This window comes from Littorina saxatilis, linkage group LG16 (genome assembly GCF_037325665.1).
Source record: "Littorina saxatilis isolate snail1 linkage group LG16, US_GU_Lsax_2.0, whole genome shotgun sequence".
In the NCBI taxonomy this organism is placed as follows: Eukaryota; Metazoa; Mollusca; class Gastropoda; order Littorinimorpha; family Littorinidae; genus Littorina; species Littorina saxatilis.
Window position 1 is genome coordinate 40425462 of NC_090260.1, and position 22584 is coordinate 40448045.

The following is a 22584-nucleotide window of genomic DNA, read 5'->3' on the forward strand; positions in this document are numbered from 1 at the left end:
ATGCAGTTCAGGTTGGGGGTTGTATTGTTGTGACCACACACAGGTTAAAACATTGTCTAAACTGTCTCTTATCACCCCAAGAGCTATGCAGTTCAGGTTGGGGGTTGTATTGTTGTGACCACACACAGGTTAAAACATTGTCTAAACTGTCTCTTATCACCCCAAGAGCTATGCAGTTCAGGTTGGGGGTTGTATTTTTGTGACCACACACAGGGATACCTTAAAATAAACGGATGAGCGCTGAGTTACTCAATTGAAAACCACTGTGTTTTGAGTTGCAATCCAATTGTGAGGCCTTTTGGCGCCAGTCATGATTGTTGTCCTACCTTTCGACCCTGAGTGGAATTTGTATTTCATGCGCTATTTCTAGAGATACAGATTTGAAATAAAGCCGAGAGCGACAGAGCTCGTTTTGGATGTTGAATAGATAACCACACACGAGGAAGCTCGTAGAATTAGTGTTTGAGCGTTCTAATGTTAAAATGTAAATGCTGTGTTTGGTAGTCTTGTCAGACCGTGATATTCTCCAACGGGCAGTGTGTTTGTTTCTGTCATGCGAAGCGTTTTAGCCCGGCATGGCATGCGTTTGCTAGAATATAGGTTTGACTTCTTCAATCCAACGGTTTTAATCTGCTTTGACGGGTATCTACGGAAACTAAATAAAATATGATGACGAACGGAAGTCTGAACTCCTGACACAGGAGAGCTGGGCACAGCTAACCGCTCGCTGATTAAAATTCATTTAAAAACATCCGACAGCGATTCACTTTAAAAATCGACTTTGCTAATATTTTGTAATGTTGCCAAAAACTTTCTGAAGGTACACTTATTTCTATTCTTGGACATGGCAGATTCTGAACACTTTAAAACAGCGCTTTCATATCACTCAATAGGCATATGTTTTAGAGTAAGAACACTTTTACCTCTTCTGATGCCATGTTTAAAAATAGAGGTATAGATACGTTTTGCAGGTCTGTGCAAAAATGTCTCGGTCAATTTTTTGGGTGTTTGTTTTATGTGATTATGTGGACTCTGCTCGGCATTGTGTCATGTTGTCGTTAAAATCGAGCAAATGCTCTAGGAAATATGTGGATGCGATTCGAGAAACTGATCTAATTTTAAACTAAGAAAACGTCATGAAATAACGCTATTTCCAGCCATGTCACACAGACACCTTACAATAATTCAAATAGAAAAAAACATCATCACAACAAACGTGAACCAAGGATTAATTACACTTTCAAAATAGGTCCTACGATTGTTAATTGACTGGTTAGATACCCCATTCAATTACCCAACCCTCATTTATCTGATTCTTGTTATATGTCATCATATTTAAAATTCTATATCATAAAGTCTGTCCGATGGATTTCTCTCATTTCTTTCATCCTTGTTTCAACGCACTCTGAAAATATCATAGGCAAAATATTAGTGCAATCAAGTTTTTGGTCAATCTGTGTCTGGACTCTCTAATTGTTTGTCATAGTTTTGGAGCTGTTTTGAGCAAATCATTGCAGGTGTTTCTAAATTACAGTACATGGAATTTCCCTTGATCTTTTTAAGGTCCAAATCGTCAGAAAACTTTCCAACATGGCGCCTTTTGTGTACTATCTTTAAAAACAATCCTTCAGTTTGAAGCAGCTTCAACAATCAACAGTTTGAAGCAGCTTCAACAATCAACAGTTTGAAGCAGCTTCAACAATCAACAGTTTGAAACAGCTTCAACAATCAACAGTTTGAAGCAGCTTCAACAATCAACAGTTTGAAGCAGCTTCAACAATCAACAGTTTGAAGCAGCTTCAACAATCAACAGTTTGAAGCAGCTTCAACAATCAACAGTTTGAAGCAGCTTCAACAATCAACAGTTTGAAGCAGCTTCAACAATCAACAGTTTGAAACAGCTTCAACAATCAACAGTTTGAAGCAGCTTCAACAATCAACAGTTTGAAGCAGCTTCAACAATCAACAGTTTGAAACAGCTTCAACAATCAACAGTTTGAAACAGCTTCAACAATCAACAGTTTGAAGCAGCTTCAACAATCAACAGTTTGAAACAGCTTCAACAATCAACAGTTTGAAGCAGCTTCAACAATCAACAGTTTGAAGCAGCTTCAACAATCAACAGTTTGAAGCAGCTTCAACAATCAACAGTTTGAAGCAGCTTCAACAATCAACAGTTTGAAGCAGCTTCAACAATCAACAGTTTGAAGCAGCTTCAACAATCAACAAGTTGAAACAGCTTCAACAATCAACAGTTTGAAGCAGCTTCAACAATCAACAGTTTGAAACAGATTCAACAATCAACAGCCTGGCTGCTTCCTGTGCACATTGCCAATGTTTTGCTGAATTAAATGGACACTGCATTAACGGGTTACTGTAAGCTGGTCACTGTTAACGGGTCACTGTTAACGGTTAACTGGTCGCTGTTAACTGGTTGCTGTTAACGGGTCACTGTTAACTAGTTACTGTTAACTGGTCAATGTTAACTTGTTGCTGTTAACTGGTCACTGTTAAGGGGTTACTGCTAACTGGTCACTGTTAAATGGTCACTGATAACTGGTCACTGTTAAATGTTAACCGTTACATGGTCACTAATAACTGGTCACTGTTAACTGGTCACTCTTTATGGTTACTCTTATATGGTCAGTCTTAACTGGTCTTGTTTATTGAGAGAAAACAGTCACCAGACCAGAAAGCTCTACATATCATGCGTTTGTTCGATTATTTTTTGTTCATTATTTTGTTTGTGCAAGTGTTTTTGTGTGTTTTTTTCCTTCCAAAACGTTTGTAGCAGAAGACCCATAAGATACAGGAGTGACAATCCACTGTACGAATCCTGCCCTTTGCAGGTTTGTCACACCCCTAACCACGGTGCAGATGTACCTGTCCACTGAACCACGACTACAGCTGTGGACTCCACACGACGTGGTGCAGGCAGTAGGGGAGGAGCATGGCCGTGACTTGTCTCGCATCGCGCTCTTCCCTCGTCAGTTGGAACTGGTGGAAGACTTGTCTGACCAGAACAAGGATGACGTCATCATACTTTACGGTCCACCTGGATCAGCTAAGACTTTTCTCCTATTAATTAAGGGTGTCCTGTGGCTGAAGGAGGGGTGTGGAAAGGTCTTTGTCGTGCAGTCACGTCCTGAAGACGGCGCAGCTTCTGCCTTCCTGGTAGCCCATCAGCTTAAGATGACCGCAGCACAGGGACCCGACAGCGTGCAGCTCGTCAATACGCAGGATTTCTGGGACAACGAGAGGAAGACATGGACACAGGAAGGCGAGGTGAAGTACCAGGCCTGGGTGCAACAGCTGTGTGATCACGCCAGGGACATCCCAACAGGGGCAGTGCACATCTTAGCCGATGAGGCAAACTGGTGAGTATGAATGGCGTTGTAGGCTGCAAACATAATTAATATTGAGGATCTAACGATACAGTCTTTACACTACGGTGTTTGATTCACATGAGTAATCAGTGAATCTTAAAAATGACCTGTGTCCGTACGTATGGGCACCGGCCCGCCGCTTGTCCGTGAACATTTGTTTGTTGGATGTTTTTAAAGCAAGAGCTTTGAAACTGTGCACACATCCAGGTTTGATGATCTCCCGCTCTGACTTCAGTTTGGTCGGACTTCGTCATATTTGCAGTTCACAGATGCCGGGTCATGCTCGATTCTTAACAAGAAACGTTACATTTAGTTTTTGTCGGATATTTTGACGGTAAAACATACAATTTTTACACTCTTTGTGGTTTTTTTTTATATAATCTTTAGACAAGACATAATTGTGGCTTCTTTTCATCAAATTCAAAAGTCACAGCGTGAAAAACCTGGCTGGAGAAGATCTGTCATTACTGAACATATCCACTGAGGTATCATGAACAAGTCGTTAAGCTATGAGACTCTGATGTCATTGTTTGATTTGAGGTCACAGCTAGCTTAGTGCCAGGTGTAAGTTTATCTTGACTAGATTATTTGGTAATGATATTATATTATTTAATCAGAAAGAACGTCACTCTGTTTTAAGTTTCTTGTTTCGATCAGCCCAGTATCGATGGAGTCAACTTGCTGCAACTGGGTCAAAAAAGGAATTCCTGTTGTTCTTGTGGTTCAACAATTACTTCCATGAATGTTGTAACAAGCACAGCATTCTCCAGTGTAAATGGGTTCGTATTTGATTCTCGGGTGTGCTCTACAACACCAACAATGATTCTGGGGTGTGTTCTACAACACTAACAATGATTCTGGGGTGTGGTCTACAGCACCATCAATGATTCTCGGATGTGTTCTACAACACTAATAATGATTATGGGGTGTGGTCTACAGCACCATCAATGATTCTGGGGTGTGTTCTACAACATTAACACTGATTCTGGGGTGTGCTCTACAACAACAACAACAATGATTCTGTTGTGTGTTTTACAAAACAAACACTGATTCTGGGGTGTGCTCTACAACAACAACACTGATTGTAGGGGGGTGGGGGTGGTGTTCTACAACACCAACACTAGTTCTGGCGTTTGTTCTACAACACCAACACTATTTCTTGGGTGTGCTGTACAACACCAACAATAATTCTGGGGTGTGCACTACAACACCAACACTGCTTCTGGGGGAGGAGGGGGGGGGGTGTCTACAACACCAACACTAGTTCTTGGGTGTGCTCTACAACACCAACAATGATTCTGAGGTGTGCTCTACAACACCAACGATGATTCTGAGGTGTGCTCTACAACACCAACAATGATCTGAGGTGTGCTCTACAACACCAACGATGATTCTGAGGTGTGCTCTACAACACCAACGATGATTCTGAGGTGTGCTCTACAACACCAACAATGATCTGGGGTGTGCTCTACAACACCAACGATGATTCTGGGGTGTGCTCTACAACACCAACAACAAGCTGTCGAACTCACGGAATGAAATTGAACGCACTGCATTTTTTTCACAAAGACAATACAGCTTCGTAAATCCCCGCCACATGGAAATCACTCACTTTTCACGTGCAAAACGCAGTGAAATTGACAAGCCAGAATAGCGCGGAAGCGTATTGCGCTAAGCTTGAAAGCGCGCTTTTCTGTATTCTTGTTGACTTTCTGAGCTTAAGTTTTGATAGTTTTCCATTTTAAGATCCCAAATTGACCCTGTTGTGATCCTGAAATTTGACTTTGGTCAACCAGACTTGGGTCATGTTCGGAAGAGCTCAAGCTCTAGATCTGCAAAGATGCACATTTGTTTAAGTTCTAGCCTCAGAAACATAAATACGAGCTAGTGGCTATAACGTAGCCACGTTTTGAAGCTTAAAGGAATCAACTTTCTGGCCTGCACTCGACCCCACTAGCTGTGACTTTGTAATTTGAGTATTATCACCCATACTGTGGTCACGTATAAAGATCATCAATGAAGTTTCAACTCTCTAGCTTACAATAAGTTTGATAATTTCATAACTTCGCATTATTTGTGCTGCTTAAACTTGACCCCGCTGTGACCTTGAAATTTGACGAGGAACATTTGAAGAATCATAAAGCAAAGGCGTTGTATGAAGTGCCAAGGCTATTGCTTTAAAGGACCCCAACAGGCTTTTTTTGGTGTCAAAAACACGTTCATTTGCGTTTTGGCGTGACTTAGGTTAACCAGGCATATGCATGCCGTAGGAAATTGTTTTCTCACCTTCCCTCACAGGGTTTACTTAATTTCGGAATCGTTTTGGGCCATAATCCGACGAATTTCGTGGCTGAAGCGAAGCGTTTTCTGGCGGCCATTGTTTCACGAACGTCTGCGAGAGTACGGAAGTGGTGAAATGTGGGTAAAATTCCGATGACGTCACAAGCAGTATTAATGGCAGAAGCAACTTTATACGGTCTTGCTGCGTTGCATTGCGTTCAGTTTCATTCTGTGAGTTCGACAGCTACTTGACTAAATGTTGTATTTTCGCCTTACGCGACTTGTTACTAGATTGTCCCGTCGCTGGGAAATTCGGGTCACTTCCTCCCAGTGGAAAGCTAGCAGCAACAGAGTCGCGCTACCCAAAAGTCAAAAGATCTATGGGATTTTTTTCTTTTCTTTATTGTCCCATCGCTGGGAAATTCGGGTCTCTTCCTCCCAGTGGAAAGCTAGCAACAACAGAGTCGCGCTACCCCAAAGTCAATGAATCTATTAGATTTTTTTTCCATTTTTATATTTAGTCAAGTTTTGACTAAATATTTTAACATCGAGGGGGAATCGAAACGAGGGTCGTGGTGTATGTGCGTGTGTCTGTCTGTCTGTCTGTGTGTGTGTGTGTGTAGAGCGATTCAGACTAAACTACTGGACCGATCTTTATGAAATTTGACATGAGAGTTCCTGGGTATGAAATCCCCGAACGTTTTTTTCATTTTTTTGATAAATGTCTTTGATGACGTCATATCCGGCTTTTCGTGAAAGTTGAGGCGGCACTGTCACGCCCTCATTTTTCAACCAAATTGGTTGAAATTTTGGTCAAGTACTCTTCGACGAAGCCCGGGGTTCGGTATTGCATTTCAGCTTGGTGGCTTAAAAATTAATTAATGACTTTGGTCATTAAAAATCTGAAAATTGTAAAAAAAAATAAAAATTTATAAAACGATCCAAATTTACGTTTAACTTATTCTCCATCATTTGCTGATTCCAAAAACATATAAATATGTTATATTCGGATTAAAAACAAGCTCTGAAAATTAAATATATAAAAATTATTATCAAAATTTTTTTTTCGAAATCAATTTAAAAACACTTTCATCTTATTCCTTGTCGGTTCCTGATTCCAAAAATATATAGATATGATATGTTTGGATTAAAAACACGCTCAGAAAGTTAAAACGAAGAGAGGTACAGAAAAGCGTGCTATCCTTCTCAGCGCAACGAATACCCCGCTCTTCTTGTCAATTCCACGTGCACTGCCTTTGCCACGGGCGGTGGAGTGACGATGCTACGAGTATACGGTCTTGCTGCGTTCAGTTTCATTCTGTGAGTTCGACAGCTACTTGACTAAATATTGTATTTTCGCCTTACGCGACTTGTTTTATTGTACCATCACATTCCACAACTTGGACACATACCACAACTTCGACACATTACCACGTCTTGGACACATACCACATCTTGGACACATACCACAACTTGGACACATACCACATCTTGGACACATACCACAACTTGGACACATACCACATCTTGGACACATACCACAACTTGGACACAGACCACATCTTAGACGCATACCACAACTTGGACACATTACCACATCTTGGACACATACCACAACTTGGACACATACCGCAACTTGGACACATACCACAACTTGGACACATACCACAACTTGGACACATACCACATCTTGGACACATTACCACATCTTGGACACATACCACAACTTGGACACATACCACATCTTGGACACATACCACAACTTGGACACATGCCACCACTTGGACACATACCACAACTTGGACACATACCACAACTTGGACACATACCACACCTTGGACACATACCACATCTTGGACACATTGCCACATCTTGGACACATACCACATCTTGGACACATACCACATCTCGGACACATTGCCATATCTTGGACACATACCACATCTTGGACACATACCACATCTTGGACACATTGCCACATCTTGGACACATACCACATCTTGGACACATACCACAACTTGGACACATTCCACATCTTGGACACATTCCACAACTTGGACACATTCCACAACTTGGACCACAAGCGCGACTCTGTTGCTGCTAGCTTTTCACTGGGAGGAAGCGATCCGAATTCGCCAGCAATATAGGACAATAAAGACATGAAAAAAGAAAGAAAAACAAATCTAATGGATCCCTTGACTTTGGGGTAGCGCGACTTTGTTGCTGCTACCTTTCCACTGGGAGGAAGCGATCCGCATTTCCCAGCGATGGGACAATAGGCTGAATAAAGAAATGATATATTATTGTTTTTTTTAACATTTTTACAAATCGCGGTTTTAGGTTCGACGTAAGTTGTTAAATATTTTTTTTACATTTTTACAAATTACGGGTTAACAGCTCAGTTGGAGGTTTAATTGGTGTCAGTGTGTAGACATACAGGCTGGGGGAGTGACTTAGGAGCCGGCGAGCAGATAGCTGTACCGTATGAGCGTCTGTTGCTAGAGATTGTTCTTTCTGCGGCGTCGGAGTTGAGACGGAAGTGTCCCATCTATCTGGGTTGATAATCGGGGATTAATGTAGAGTTGTATCCTCTTGGTCAGGTTTGAGGCACAAAGTTTACGAGGAAAAACCATTCTCTCTCAAGGGTGGAAGTCAAATGTCTGCCAGACTCAGCAAATAAATTAGGCAGCCCATGATCACTGTTGAGATTGTAGTTGAAGTTCTATCGGATTTGTTGTTGGTTATGTTGTTGAAGACGTATATGTTCTCGAATTTGAGTTGATGTTGTTGTCGTCGTCGTAGTAGATGAAATCAAGGTTGTTACGTGTCAAATCAATCGTGTTCCACCTACTGTTTATCAGTGTAAAGCTGTTGTTGGTGGTGTTGTTGACATTGTAGTTGTTCTTGGTTTTTGAGTTGTCAGTGTTGTTGTCGTCGTTGTAGTTGTTGCCCAATGTTGCACTGTGTTGTGGTTGTTGTTGGTTTTGTTATTATTGATACAGTTTCGCTGGTTTCTCAACAATGCTGTTGTGGTTGTACTTGTTGAGGTTGTAGTTGTTGTTGTTGTTATTGTTGTTATTGATGATGTAGTTTCGCTGGTTTCTCAACAATGGTGTTGTTGTTGTTGTTATTGTTATTGTTGATGTAGTTTGGCTGGTTTCTGTTGGTTGCTGGTTGTTTGTTGGTTGTTGGTGTTGGTGTTGGTGTTGGTGTTGGTGTTGTTGTTGTTGGGTCCAGCCGATTCATTTTCACAGCCCATTCCTGCTTGAGCCTTAAGTCGGATGGAAACAAATGAAAACTCAAGCCTGAGTCCTTTTTTTGCAACTCCGAACATAGGGCAGTAGCACACTCTCGGGATGTCGGGAGTACGCGCGCATCCACGGCTGCAGCAAAGACGCAGACCGAGCGTCACTACTTTCGCTTCCGATTCCTGCTTGTGACGTCACAGCCAACGGCTTGCCGCCGCGGGGATTTTGAAGTCCCGCGTAACAGACGAATTTGGCCGCTTTTTGAGCATGCATTTTGTGTAAAATTAGACTGATGCAACACAAAACCTGTGATTTACTGTTCGGTTTTTGCATCTTTAGATGCTTACCTATATCATTAAATCAACCCCAACTGCTTTATCTGACCTTAAAAAGAGCCTGTTGGGGTCCTTTAAAGGCAATGCAGAAAATGATTTGTTATCCTTGTTAAGCCATACGCGACCGAGTTGTGACCTTGAAATTTGACAAGGGTCAATCAGATTTCTGCCATGCCTGAACGCTGGCTTTTTAGCACCCAACTTGTGTGAATTTTCAAAGTTCTAGATGTAAAAATGTTCAATAAATTTATAATTTTCCATGAAGATTCAAGGTTCTAGGTTTACAAGTGTCTGAGAAAAAATACCGTTTTTTACATGCAGGAGAACCAGTCGTGACCTTGAATTTTGTTGAGGATCAACTTGATCTTCTCCATGTCAAAGGATAATTGATCGATTGCGTTGTACGAAGTTTCAAGGTTCTAACTTTAGAAATAAAGCAGAAATGGATAACAGTCTGTTTTTTTTAACCCATGCGCGACACGGCTATGACCTTGAGAATTGACAAGGGTCAACCAGATTTTCACCGTGTCAAAACGTTATCAAGCCCTGAATGTGTGTAAAGTTTTAAGTTTCTAGCTTACCACTAAGCTGAGAAAAGGATTATTGTCTGTTTGTTTGTTTTTACCCGTGCGAGACCCTGCTGTGACCTTCACATTTGACAAGGATCTTTCTGAACTTCTTTGTGTCGGAGAATCATCGAGCTACGGCGTTTTGAGATGTTCGAAGGATCCCTTTAAAAACAACGGAAAAAAGGGATAATTTTTAATTTATTTGTATGGCTCATACGTGACCTTGAGATTAGACAAAGGTCAACCAGACTTCCACCGTGTATGGAGGCTAGCCCGAAAGTGTGTGAACTTTAGGGTTCTTGCTTTGAATAATACTGAGGAAAATGTTATTTTTCGTGGGTTTTGTTTACCAACACGAGACCTTGCTATGACCTTCAAATTTCTCAAAAATCAACCTGAAAGTTTCCTTGTCGAATAATCATTAAGCAAAAGCGTTGTTTGAAGTTTCAAGGTTCTAGCTTCAAAAATCTCTGAAAAATATTTTTCTTTCGTTTTCTGATCCCCATGTGACCCAGCCGTGACCTTGAAATTTGACAAGGGTCAACAAGACTTTTACCATGCATGGGGGCGATTTAGCCCCAAATGTATGTGAAGTTTCAAGGTTTTAACTTAAAAAAAGTCTAAGAAAATTATCTATTTTCCTTTTTGAGAATGTGTTGCACGCAAGACATCACGACAAACGCTCGTGTTATCATTTTTGCGTTCCCGCTCTTTCGCTAATCTCAATCAAAATTCATCTTGGAAGTTCGGTTTTATTACGCTTATAATTAAGAAGATTAAACTAAGACAACAAATACTTAGTTTTCCATTAAACTCGATAAGGTAGTGACATTTTATATTGAACGCAAGATTATGTCGCACGCAAGATCTCAAAAGATGTTGACGACATAATTTCAACACTTGGTAGTGCATTCGTGGTTCGTGATTTCTTCACAAATTTTACACAGAATGTGTCACGTGGTTCTCTAGATGAAGTATATCCTTGTGCATGTAGATTTTGTTTTTAAAAGAAAATAACCGTTGATTACCGAACATTATGTCGCACGCAAGATATGACGACATTTTCAGGTCGTTTTCAAAAATGCTGTTCAAAAGTTCTGCACTCTGTGCTGGATTACTTGAAAGACAGCAGTTCGATACACCGTTATCGCTTGACGTGTCGACGTCAATTCCAGAGTTTTTAATAAAGAGCTTTAGTAAATATCTGCGATTGAAAAATGTATGCCGTGATGACGACACGTCTTGCGTGTGACACATTAAAATTCGGTTTTCGACAAAACCCAACTTTGTCCAGGTTTAGATTTGACGTTTGGTCTCGTCTGTTAAGCGATGTTTAAGGCATTCAATTAAACTAAATGCAAGGCATTTGTGCTTCTTGTTATTTTTCTGTGGCATATTCAAAACACGAGGTATCACGATGTCCGTTTTCAGATGGCCGGTTTTGGCGTTATTTTTGACTTTTAACAAAAATAACTTCAAAACCGTTCCAATCAGACACACGAAATTATGTCCACTATATTTTCGCACATTCATCCACACACACACACCAATTTGCAGCAGACGCACGTTTTTAGAAACATGTTTATTGTAAAAAAAAAAAAAGGCCGTCTTCTGTTCTGTGAGCACCTTTTGGCACTTGGAATCAGGAAATGATAAAGAGTAAGATGAAATAATTTTTGGATTGATTTCTTAAATTGTAATTGTAGTACTAATCAATCTATTTTCGTTAATTGTGATCACATTTTAAGAGTAAACATGACATATGTATATATATTTAGATTCAGAATTTGATGAAAAATACGATGCAATTTTAAATCTGTTTGTGAAAAAATTCGATTTTAATGACAAGTGTAATGAGCAAACTCATGAACTAATTTGTAAGCCTCCAAGCTGAAATACAACACCAAAGTCCGGGCTTTGTCAAAGATTACTTGACTAACATTTATTTAGTTGAAAAATGAGAGCGTGATAGTTCCGCCTCAACTTTCAGAAAAATACAGATATGACGTCATCAAAGACATTTATCAACATATTTTTTAAAAACTTCTGGGGATATCATACTCAGGAACTTTCATGTCAAGTTTCATGAAGACCCGCCCTGAAGGTTTCTCTGAATCGCTCTACACATATACACATATACGCCGCACCCTCGTCTCGATTACCCCGTCTATGTTTAAAGGCACAGTAAGCCTCCCGTAAACCATCACAGAGCTCCCCGAGCGTCTAAATACAGTACAAGCATACTTCCATTTGAACGCTCACCGAACGGGAACATCCTGGCTGCTTTCTGTCGAGCGTGAGACATTTTCAAAGAATTTATTTTCGTAGACTTGTTCGTTAACAACAACGGCGCCTCGTTTTTGCGCTAGACCTAACTTTTAAAATCTAAATAATAAATTGACAGCTTGTTACACAAACATTCTTTAATCATAAAAGAATTCGTTTTTCATCAAGACAAGATCAGAACAATTCGAAGTTGTGAAAGTTTAAAAAAAAAGAAAAGCCCGGAAGCAGGGTCACGCAAGGGTCGTAGCAGACGAAGGTTTATCAGTGCAAATCGCCGTTCCTCTCAACAGTCAAAAGCCATCGCTAGAGTTCTTGTGAACCACAGCCGTTGTTTCGTGCATAAAAAACGTGCTATTGTAGATAAGCTCACATCGAGTCGCATTCATGACTAACTGACGACTGCATTGTGAAAAAGGAAAACTGGATCACACGGGTTCACGATGGCTCAGGGGTAAGATAAACCACGCAAAAATAAATTCTTTGAAAATTGTTCGCTCTTTACGGAGGGCACCTAGGATGTTCTCAATTGGTGAGTGTTTAAATGAAAGGGTGTTTGTACTGTGTGTAAAAGCCTGACCGTATCTGTGATGGTTTACGGGAGGCTTACTCTGCCTTTAAACATTTAGTCAAACCTTCTCTGACAATGATTATGGGGTGTGCTCTACAACACCAACAATGATTTTTATGACAAGAGACACGATGTGCAGAATTCCCTCCGGTTTAAAGATAGACGGGGTAATCGAGACGAGGGTGTGGCGTATATATGTGTGTGTATGTGTAGAGCGAAACAAAGTCGCGTTGGTATAGGGAGGGGGTGGGGGGTAGTGAAGAAGTTAAATCTTGGCTAGCCTGCTTTCACTGCAGGTAGATTACAAAGGGAAGGGGCAGTGTCATCCTTGGGTAGACAGTTTTCACCTGGGTGTGAGGGGGTGGGGGTGGGGGCAAAATTGGCTATTCATGAATGATCCTGTGGTCAAAAATGGCTAGCCCTGTTAGACTCTGCCTACCCCACCCCACACACACGAAAACTAATACATTTGCGCGTACGTGCGCCTGAGTGTTTTCCTGCCTATCTGTGACTGTGTGCACAGGTATGATTATCATCTACAAGTTAGCATCCCCCTCCATTGGCTCTGTCGACGCCCGTGTTTAACCGCTTCTTTCCTTTTATATAATGAACCGCCCATAGAGCGTCGTTGTCCCGAACTAAATCCTCCAAATCTCATCAAAAGAAATTGAAATCTGGGCAGGGAAATCTTTTTGTGAAATGACGTCACAGAATGGCTGGACTACCTTGAAATGTTATAGAAATGATATTCAGAGGTCTAGACTGTTAACAAGCTTGCTTTTTGTGACAAAAATGCCTGTTTTTGTCATGTTTTGGTGTTTTTGTCGTTAATCAAGTTGTGTAGACCACAGAGATTGTCATGTGGCGTAAGACCAATGCTGAACATATGTTTTCATTGTACCAAAAGCAATCAGTGAAGTTTAGACTAGCTTGTAATTTGATTATCCCAGCGAAGCTGGAGGTATCACACGAACGCATTTTCATACCGATAATACATTGTAACCGAGTGCCGAAACACTACGATCACCTCGGGAAGCGAAGTGCAATCAAACAGGATTAAAAATGTTAGGGCTAATTTCTTAGCCCTATAAAAACTGTTATGCAAACCCGAAGGTTTCCATGAACATACAGACCATCGGAAACCACCAGACCCCATCACAAACAGAATTCTACAATCCACTGGTGTTGACTTTTAAAGGCCAACAACTCGGGTGCGGAGTCTGCTGTGAAAGGAGCGGTAGCCTCCCCTGTCACACATGATAAAGAAGGATTCTTTGTGCCCGGCTACGGGCTACAGTTGAAGATGGAAGTTCACCAAAAATTGGGACCATACTAACAAAAATACGGTGGGTGCAATAGGCGCCCCCATTTTTTGAGCAAACGCCACCCAAGGCCGCTTTGGACGGGTAGAAATTCTGTAGTTTCCAAGACTTGGTGTGTGTGGTTGTTCAAGACTATGGATAAAGCTCGCGTAAGAAGATTACGTCACGGTCAAAAGTCTTTGACGTCAATTAATGCATCATGACGTCATACCTCCATGTAGTCTTTTTCTCTCGCGCGGTGTGTGTGTGTGTGTGTGTGTGTGTGTTCATTTTGTGCACATGTGTTAGTGTGTGTGTGTGTGTGTGTGTTTGTGTATGTGTGTGTGTGTGTGTGTGTGTGTGTGCGTGCATGAGTATGTACTCGTGTGTGTGTATGTGTGTGTGTATGTGTGTGTGTGTATGTGTGTGTGTGTGTGTGTGTGTGTGCGTGCATGAGTCTGTACTCGTGTGTGTGTATGTGTGTGTGTGTGTGTGTGTGTGTGTGTGTGTGTAAGAAAGACTGAGAGAGAGGGAGAAAGAGTGTGTGTGTGTGTGAATGTGTGTGTGTGCATGAGTTTGTGTGTATGTTTGTGTGTAAATGAGTGTGTATATGTGTTTGTTTGTAAAGGTGTGTGTGTCCGTCTGTCCATGTGCGTATTTGTTTGTTTGTTTGCTTAACGCCCAGCCGACCACGAAGGGCCATAACTATCAAGGCGGTGCTGCTTTGAGATATAACGTGCGCCACACACAAGGCAGCAGTCGCAGCACAGGCTTCATGTCTCACCCAGTCACATTATTCTGACACCGGACCAACCAGTCCTAGCATGCACTAACCCCATAATGCCAGACGCCAGGCGGAGCAGCCACTAGATTGCCAATGTTAAAGTCTTAGGTATGACCCGGCCTGGGTTTTAACCCACGACCTCCCGATCACGGGGCGGACGCCTTACCACTAGGCCAACCGTGTATGTGCGTATGAGTGTGTGTTTTGTGTGTATGAGATTTGTGTGAGTCAATGTGTGTGTGTGTGTGTCTGTGGATGTGTGCGTGCGTACATGCGTGCGTACATGTGTATGTGTGTGTGTGTGTGTGTGTGTGTGTTTGTGTGGGTGTGTGTGTTTGTATAAGAGAGAAAGAGAGAGAGAGAGAGTGGGTGGGTGGGTGTGTGTTTGTGCGTGTGCGTGCGTGTATGTGTATGTGTGTTTGTTTGTAAAGGTGTGTATGTCCGTCTGTCTATATGTGCGTATGGGGGTGTGTTTTGTGTGTATGAAGTGTGTGTGAGAGAGTGAGTGAGTGCGTGTGAGTGAGTGTGTATGTGTGTACGTGTGTAAACTACCCGTGTGACTTGGAATAATAGGCCGTGAAAAGTAGGATATGCGCCGAAATGGCTGCGATCTGCTGGCCGATGTGAATGCGTGATGTATTGTGTAAAACAAATTCCGTCTCACACGGCATAAATAAATCCCTGCGCCTTGAATATGTGCGCGATATAAATTGCATAAAAAATTAAAAAAAAAAAAAAACATCCCTGCGCTTAATCAATCAATCAATGACGCTTATATCGCGCATATTCCGTGGGTACAGTTCTAGGCGCTCTGCAGTGATGCCGTGTGAGATGAAATTTTATACGGCCAGTAGATTGCAGCCATTTCGGCGCATATTTACCTTTCACGGCCTATTATTCCAAGTCACACGGGTATAGGTAGACAATTATTAACTGTGCCTAAGCAATTTTGCCAGGAAAGACCCTTTTGTCAATCGTGGGATCTTTAACGTGCACACCCAATGTAGTGTACACGGGGGGAGGGTTCGGACACCGAAGTTGACTCTGAAATAAATTTCCGCCGAACCTGGGATCGAACTCACGCTGACAGCGGCCAACTGAATACAAATCCAGCGCGCTACCAACTGAGCTATATCCCCGCCACATACGCGCGATATAAGCCTCATATTGATTGATTGAACTTGGGGGGGGGGGGGGGGGGGGTGTGTGTGCCTGTGTGTGCCTGTGTGTGCCTGTGTGTGTGTGTAGAGCGATTCAGACCAAACTACTGGACCGATCTTTATGAAATTTGACATGAGAGTTCCTGGGAATGATATCCCCGGACGTTTTTTTCCCTTTTTCGATAAATGTCTTTGATGACGTCATATCCGGCTTTTTGTAAATGTTGAGGCGGCACTGTCACACCCTCATTTTTCAATCAAATTGATTGAAATTTTGGCAAGGCAATCTTCGACAAAAGCCGGGGTTTGTTATTGCATTTCAGCTTGGTGGCTTAAAAAACTAATGAGTGAGTTTGGTCATTAAAAATCGGAAACTTGTAATTAAAATTATTTTTTTTATTAAACGATCCAAAAACAATTTCACCTTATTCTTCGTCATTTGTTGATTCCGAAAACATATAAATATGTTATATTTTGATTAAAAACAAGCTCTGAAAATTAAAAATATAAAAATTATGATCAAAATTAAATTTCCGAAATCGATTTAAAAACAATTCCGTCTTATTCCTTGTCGGTTCCTGATTCCAAAAACATATAGATATGATATGTTTGGATTAAAAACACGCTCAGAAAGTTAAAACGAAGAGAGGTACCGAAAAGCGTGCTATGCAGCACAGCAAAACCACTACAGCGCTGAACAGGCTCGTCAGTTTCACTCCGTTTTGCACAAGCGGCAGACTACGGTCATTGTGAAAAAATGCAGTGCGTTCAGTTTCATTCTGTGAATTCGACTGAGCTTGACTAAATGTTGTATTTTCGCCTTACGCGACTTGTTTACATTTAGTCAAGTTTTGACTAAATGTTTTAACATAGAGGGGGGAAACGAGACGAGGGTCGTGGTGTATGTGTGTGTGTGTGTCTGTGTGTGTGTGTAGAGCGATTCAGACTAAACTACTGGGCCGATCTTTCTGAAATTTGACATGAGAGTTCCTGGGTATGATATTCCCGGACATTGTTTTTCATTTTTTCGATAACTACCTTTGATGACGTCATATCCGGCTTTTTGTAAAAGTTAAGGCGGCACTGTCACACCCTCATTTTTCAATTAAATTGATTGAAATCTTGGCAAAGCGATTTTTTTTTATAAAACGATCCAAATTTACGTTCATCTTATTCTTCATCATGTTCTGATTCCAAAAACATATACATATGTTATATTTGGATTAAAAACAAGCTCTGAAAATTAAAAATATAAAAATTATGATCAACATTAAATTTCCGAAATCGTTTAAAAACTATTTCATCTTATTCCTTGTCGGTTCCTGATTCCAAAAACATATAGATATGATATGTTTGGATTAAAAACACGCTCAGAAAGTTAAAACGAAGAGAGGTACAGTAAAGCGTGCTATGAAGCAGAGCGCAACCGCTACCGCGCCAAACAGGCTCGTCACTTTCACTGCCTTTTGCACTAGCGGCGGACTACTTTCAGTTTCATTCTGTGAGTTCCACAGCTTGACTAAATGTAGTAATTTCGCCTTACGCGACTTGTTTATCTTTTTGTTGTTCGCTCTCACGTGCAGTCGCCATTGTTTACTGTTGCAGTAGAAAGGTGTGTCTCTCTCAGTAGACGCTGATTGGTTGGCTGGCAATGACACGTTCTAACCTGATGACGACATCACATGTTTGACTATATTTTTTTTAAAACTGGGTTCCAGTCTGGATCTCTGGCACCATGTTGTGCTTTGAGTTGCTTTTTGTGCAAATTCATGTCGGATAACGCAAAATGTGGCGCACCAAGGAGAAATTCGTTCTGGGATTAAGTGAAATGAGTTGCGGTTGCCGTTCCTTTTAGTGTTATGGCTAAATGCTGCAGTAAAGGCGTATTAAGAAGCATGCAGCTGCGGCTTACTGCGTATATTAAGAGCAATCTTGAAGGCGAGTCATTTGAGCATTTGCTTTTCTTGTTTTATATAGTGCGCGAAACATTTGTGAGAAAGTGTACACTCAATACACCGATTAACAGTTCCGCGGCCATTTTAGATTCGCACATGCGCACATCTTTTTCTACGAGCACTTTTGCTTCTTCTTCCTCTTCCGTTTTCCTGTGTTTGAGAAAATGCGCATCCGCAGATCGTTTTTTCGAGAGTTTTTTTCTTCTTTTTCCTGTTTCTGTTGATTTGAGAAAGCGTAGATTCAGTCGGCAGAAAGTGCAATTTTGTAGTCTTCCAGCCCTGAAGTTGCTTTTGAGTGTTCGAAGAAAGAGTGTTAAGGTTCTAAGGATTACACCGGACACACAAACACGCGATTTTCCTTTTTTTCCCCGTTGATTTGAACGCGTGCGCAGATTGGTTTTTGCGAGTATGTTTGTACTTCTTCCTCTTCCGCTTTCCTTCTTCGTTCCATGTAAACGCCGAAACTGTTAACTGGTGTATAGGCGACTTGCCCTATCGGCCAGCGCCGCGAAGTCGCGCGATAAATCTGCAATACCTTGCGTGGTCTTGCGAGATCTGCCTCAAACTGCGGGCATGTTTTGATAGCTCTGTGAGAGGTTGCGTTTCAGTGCAGACACTTCGCCTTGAAAATGGTGAATTTGCACTAGGTAGCGGTGGGCTGCAGCAATGTTAGCCGCAAGAATAATCCTAAAGTTCGTTCAAAGTACCCAAGCATGGCCCGTACACAAAGGAAAGGCGATCGAGGTTTTTTTAACACAAGCCAGAAAACACCAGCGCTTGTGAAGCGATGGCTGAATTCTCTTTGACGTCAAAATGACGTGCCATCCCGGTACTCCGTTGTCTGTTCAATAACTTTATCAGCTTCGGTTTCTTGTATCCTGAATATTGTTTTTTTTCTTTCTTTGAGGTATTTTTGCAACTTTGGTACTTGCAATCACATGAACATTCTGCTGTTTGGTAGCCATTGTTTAGATCAGTGATTGTAGTGTATAGAAAGAACGATAACTCTTGAGAGCAAAACATGTGCCCGCAGGGAAGTGAACCTTCCTTATTAGTGGGGCTCCTATGTTGCAAAATCATTCAAATCATGCAACAAACACCAAATTTAGCAAATATGAAGAGTTTCATGTGCTTAACAAAACCTGATACAGAGCCATCGCGAAAAATAAAAAAATGGGTAGTTTTTAAACAATTTTTCAAAATGGCCGCCAGTGTAAACGGTTGGGTATGTTAGGCATATTTCACTTCATGTGATTAACAGCAAATTTGGCGTAAATGGACATTTGCTTTTGCTTAACAAAACCTGATACAGAGCCACCGTGAAAAAATTAAGGAATCGGTAGTTTTTTTACAATTTTCAAAATGGCCGCCAATAAAAGGGTATTTAGGCATTTTTGATGCTACAAGACATTCTCTTGCAATAGAAACTAACACAAAAACATTTAAAAAAAAACCAATACATGTATTGTTGGTGCAGAGAATGACTGGACGGTGTGGGTGGCAGGGTTGAAGAATTTGTGGATTACCTAAACTGTGCAAAAATAAATATATTGCACCAATTTTCATACCAAAACGAAAACATTCATTCCTGTGCTGTTATATTCAATGTATGCTATTGAGGGCACTCAACTTGGCTAACTGGAACACTTTTAAGATAAAAGGTGGCCTTTACATGGGTTATTTGACCGCCGCCCAAATAAGGGTACCCCCAAAATAAAACTGATAAAAATGTAATGTATCAACTCAAAAGTCGACTAAAATTCATAATCGCTGTATTTCGAAAACGTTGTTTGTTCTCATGTGTTTACACAACTAGCACATTCCGGCAAGTGTCTATACTCAAAAGAAACTTTGGCAGTACTTGAAACAACCATCTGTCATATATACATGCGAAGTCAAAAATATGTGGGATGTAAGTCAACAAACCTGTGGCAGTTTTTAAAATATTATTTCGTGAAGATTTGAAAGTGTACTCAAACGGTTGAACTACGCCTCGTGTGTAGACACACATTCCTGAAAGTTGCAACGCAACCCACTTGGTCATTGCTAAAATACATGGATTTTAGTTGACTTGGGTATCCCTCAAATTTGACACATAAACATCTCATCCGTGAGATCGACACATACATCAGTAGGTACAATGGCACAACACTAGAAATATGCAAGATGGCGAAATAAAACAACCTGTTCTGGATGGATAATCAAGTTGACTTTCTCTTCGTATACAACAGTGACCCAGTTGTGCCTCAGGAATTGTCGTCGGCTTTTTAAAAGGTACCCGAAGTTTTTGTCACATCTCTTTGTCACGTCAAGGGTATCCTTTATTTTGACGGCGTAAATGATGATGTTAAAAAAAAATGTGCCAGATAGCGAAGATGCGAGCCTTTAATGGCATAGACAGTTTGAATAAAATGACACAGGAATAAACGTTTGAGTTGGGGTATGAAAATGCGTGCAATAATATTTTTGCACAGTTTAGATGCTGACAGTTTTCACAGGCATGCAAGCACATTTGCAGAGAGCTGTGCTCTGCAGTCCTTCTTAGCAGCATTTGCAGCGTTTTGTTGTACAGCTCTTCTTGCAGGCACACCTCATGAGTTCTCGGCACACGCTGGATACCTCTTGAAAGCTCGTCCAGAATGACTCCCACTTTCCAGCCTTGAACTGCCAGCCCACAGAGTTTGGAAGTCTAATAGGTAGATGGCTCGTCTCAATCTCATGTCCTGCAGCAGCACCTCACTTGTAAGGGGATTATGGTCAATTTGGCAGCTCTTTTTACTGAAGAGGTACCGTTTAGCACTGTTTACACCCAGTACGTTGCTGGTTTTGTCCAACAAATGTACACCAAAAAGCTCTTGTGCTGCCCTGTCAGTGGTACTCAGATTACAAAGAGGAGCAGACAACTTGAAGAAAGTTTGAGTGACGTCTTCAAATGCTTGCCATACTTCCCAAGCCTTCTGATTATTGAAGAACGACATAGTGTCACAGCCTGTAAGGCTATGCAAAATGGGCAGACAGGGTGACTTCTCTTGGCCAATGGCTTTGGCAATGTGGCGATACACTTCACGAGCAGAAAAAACCGCAACACAGCTGGAATGAGAAGCAGACTGTCTGGCCTCCTCTACATCCATGGTGCAGGAAATCAGCCTGGGGTACCCTTCACACAAAAGATGAAAAGTGAAATTTTTATTTGAATGTATTTGAATAATGTTTACTATCTCAGAGAGTTGGTCAAAGCCGGGTTAGCAAGTCTTCACACAACAGACCAAAATGAAAGAAAATTTTATTTCATGAATTCGTATAATTCTTACTGTTTCAGGTTAAAAAACAAACAAACACAGTTTCCAGTGACCCAACTGATTCTGGAATCTTTCTGACCGCTACATTTATTCGCTTCAAACAGTCGCTAACAGAATGTTGACCATAGTGAGGGTACGTACGTTAAACCCATCAAATTCACAGAGGTCGCTTACAAATGATGTGCAAGCATGTTCCAATTAATACAAATAAAAAAATCTTACTGTAAAGATGTATTTGGTAACAAACCTTGATACAGTAGTACTCGTGAAATCAGCTCCCTTCTGTGGCACCGGAATAAATGCAGAACGCTTGTTCCCAGGAACCGGCATGTGGTGTAACTCTTGTATATATCCTGTAAAAATAAAATTCACACCAATGCACGGTCAACTTAGAATAAGCAAAAGGATGAGAAACAAGCAACAAACCAAAATTGTAAAACTCAAAGAGCGGTACCTCTTCATTTTTCAAAACCACTTATCTCATTTGATTAGCATACACTGTATGCTTTTGTCTGTTACCTACCGTCTTTGAAAGTTTGATCACAACACTGTAAAGACATGGGGAGTGGAGTGTTTTTATCTCCAGCTGGTCATCCTACTATCTGGCCTACCCTCACTCAGTTTTTGACTCTACCCCTCCCCACCTCAGCCGTTTAGAGACTTATGGAAGTCCTTAACGTAGGCAGGACTAATCATTTATCATACCATGAACAATCTATTTCTCCTCGCCTTTTATTCAAAGTTCGTTTAATCTGTTTAAAATCACCAGCGTGGCGATCATGATTTCCTTACTTGTAATCAACAGATAGATCTAGATCTATCAGCATCACAATCCAGCTAATGAGCTATTGCAAGATTAAACAAAGTCTCTGCATTTCAGCGCTTCACCCGATGAATAACAGACCCCAGGGGAGAATTAAACAGTAAAATGATGTGACATTGGTGAATGGATGCGTATTCTTGAAAACTTACCTTCAGAAACGTTGTTTTCGCTCAAATCAAAACACGCAATGTTGCGGAGGCCGCCATCTTGAATTTTCATGCTGCGGATATATAAAATTCTAAAAACGATCAAATTAAATACCAGAACACAAAAATACCCATAAGAGTATTTATGTCATGCATGTGTTATCAGCAGACAACTTCTGGTGCATGGTAAACCATTGAATTTTACATTTGCTGAGTTGGGAATATTTACTGCTGAGCGCTTTTGGTACGAATTTCGTCTGCTGTAAATGCAGCCTTTTATTCCCTATCAAAAACAAAAAAACCGATTTCTGAAGTGGCTCTGTATCTGAAATCCCTTAAATAATTATAAAGAACAATATCACAAAGTATGATGTTTGTTGCAAGATGTGAATGATTTATGAGTGCGTCTGCAACATACGAGCCCCACTATATCTTTCGCACCGG

At 41.1% G+C, this 22584-nt stretch overlaps 1 protein-coding gene across 1 annotated transcript in view; it reads left to right on the plus strand.

The window, feature by feature from the left end:
* Nucleotides 1-22584, plus strand: part of LOC138949998 (uncharacterized) — a 114424-nt gene that overhangs the window by 41198 nt on the left and 50642 nt on the right. Inside the window, exon 7 of the mRNA XM_070321778.1 lies at nucleotides 2850-3377. Within this exon, the coding sequence (XP_070177879.1) occupies nucleotides 2850-3377 (528 nt within the window). The remainder of the gene's footprint in view (nucleotides 1-2849; nucleotides 3378-22584) is intronic.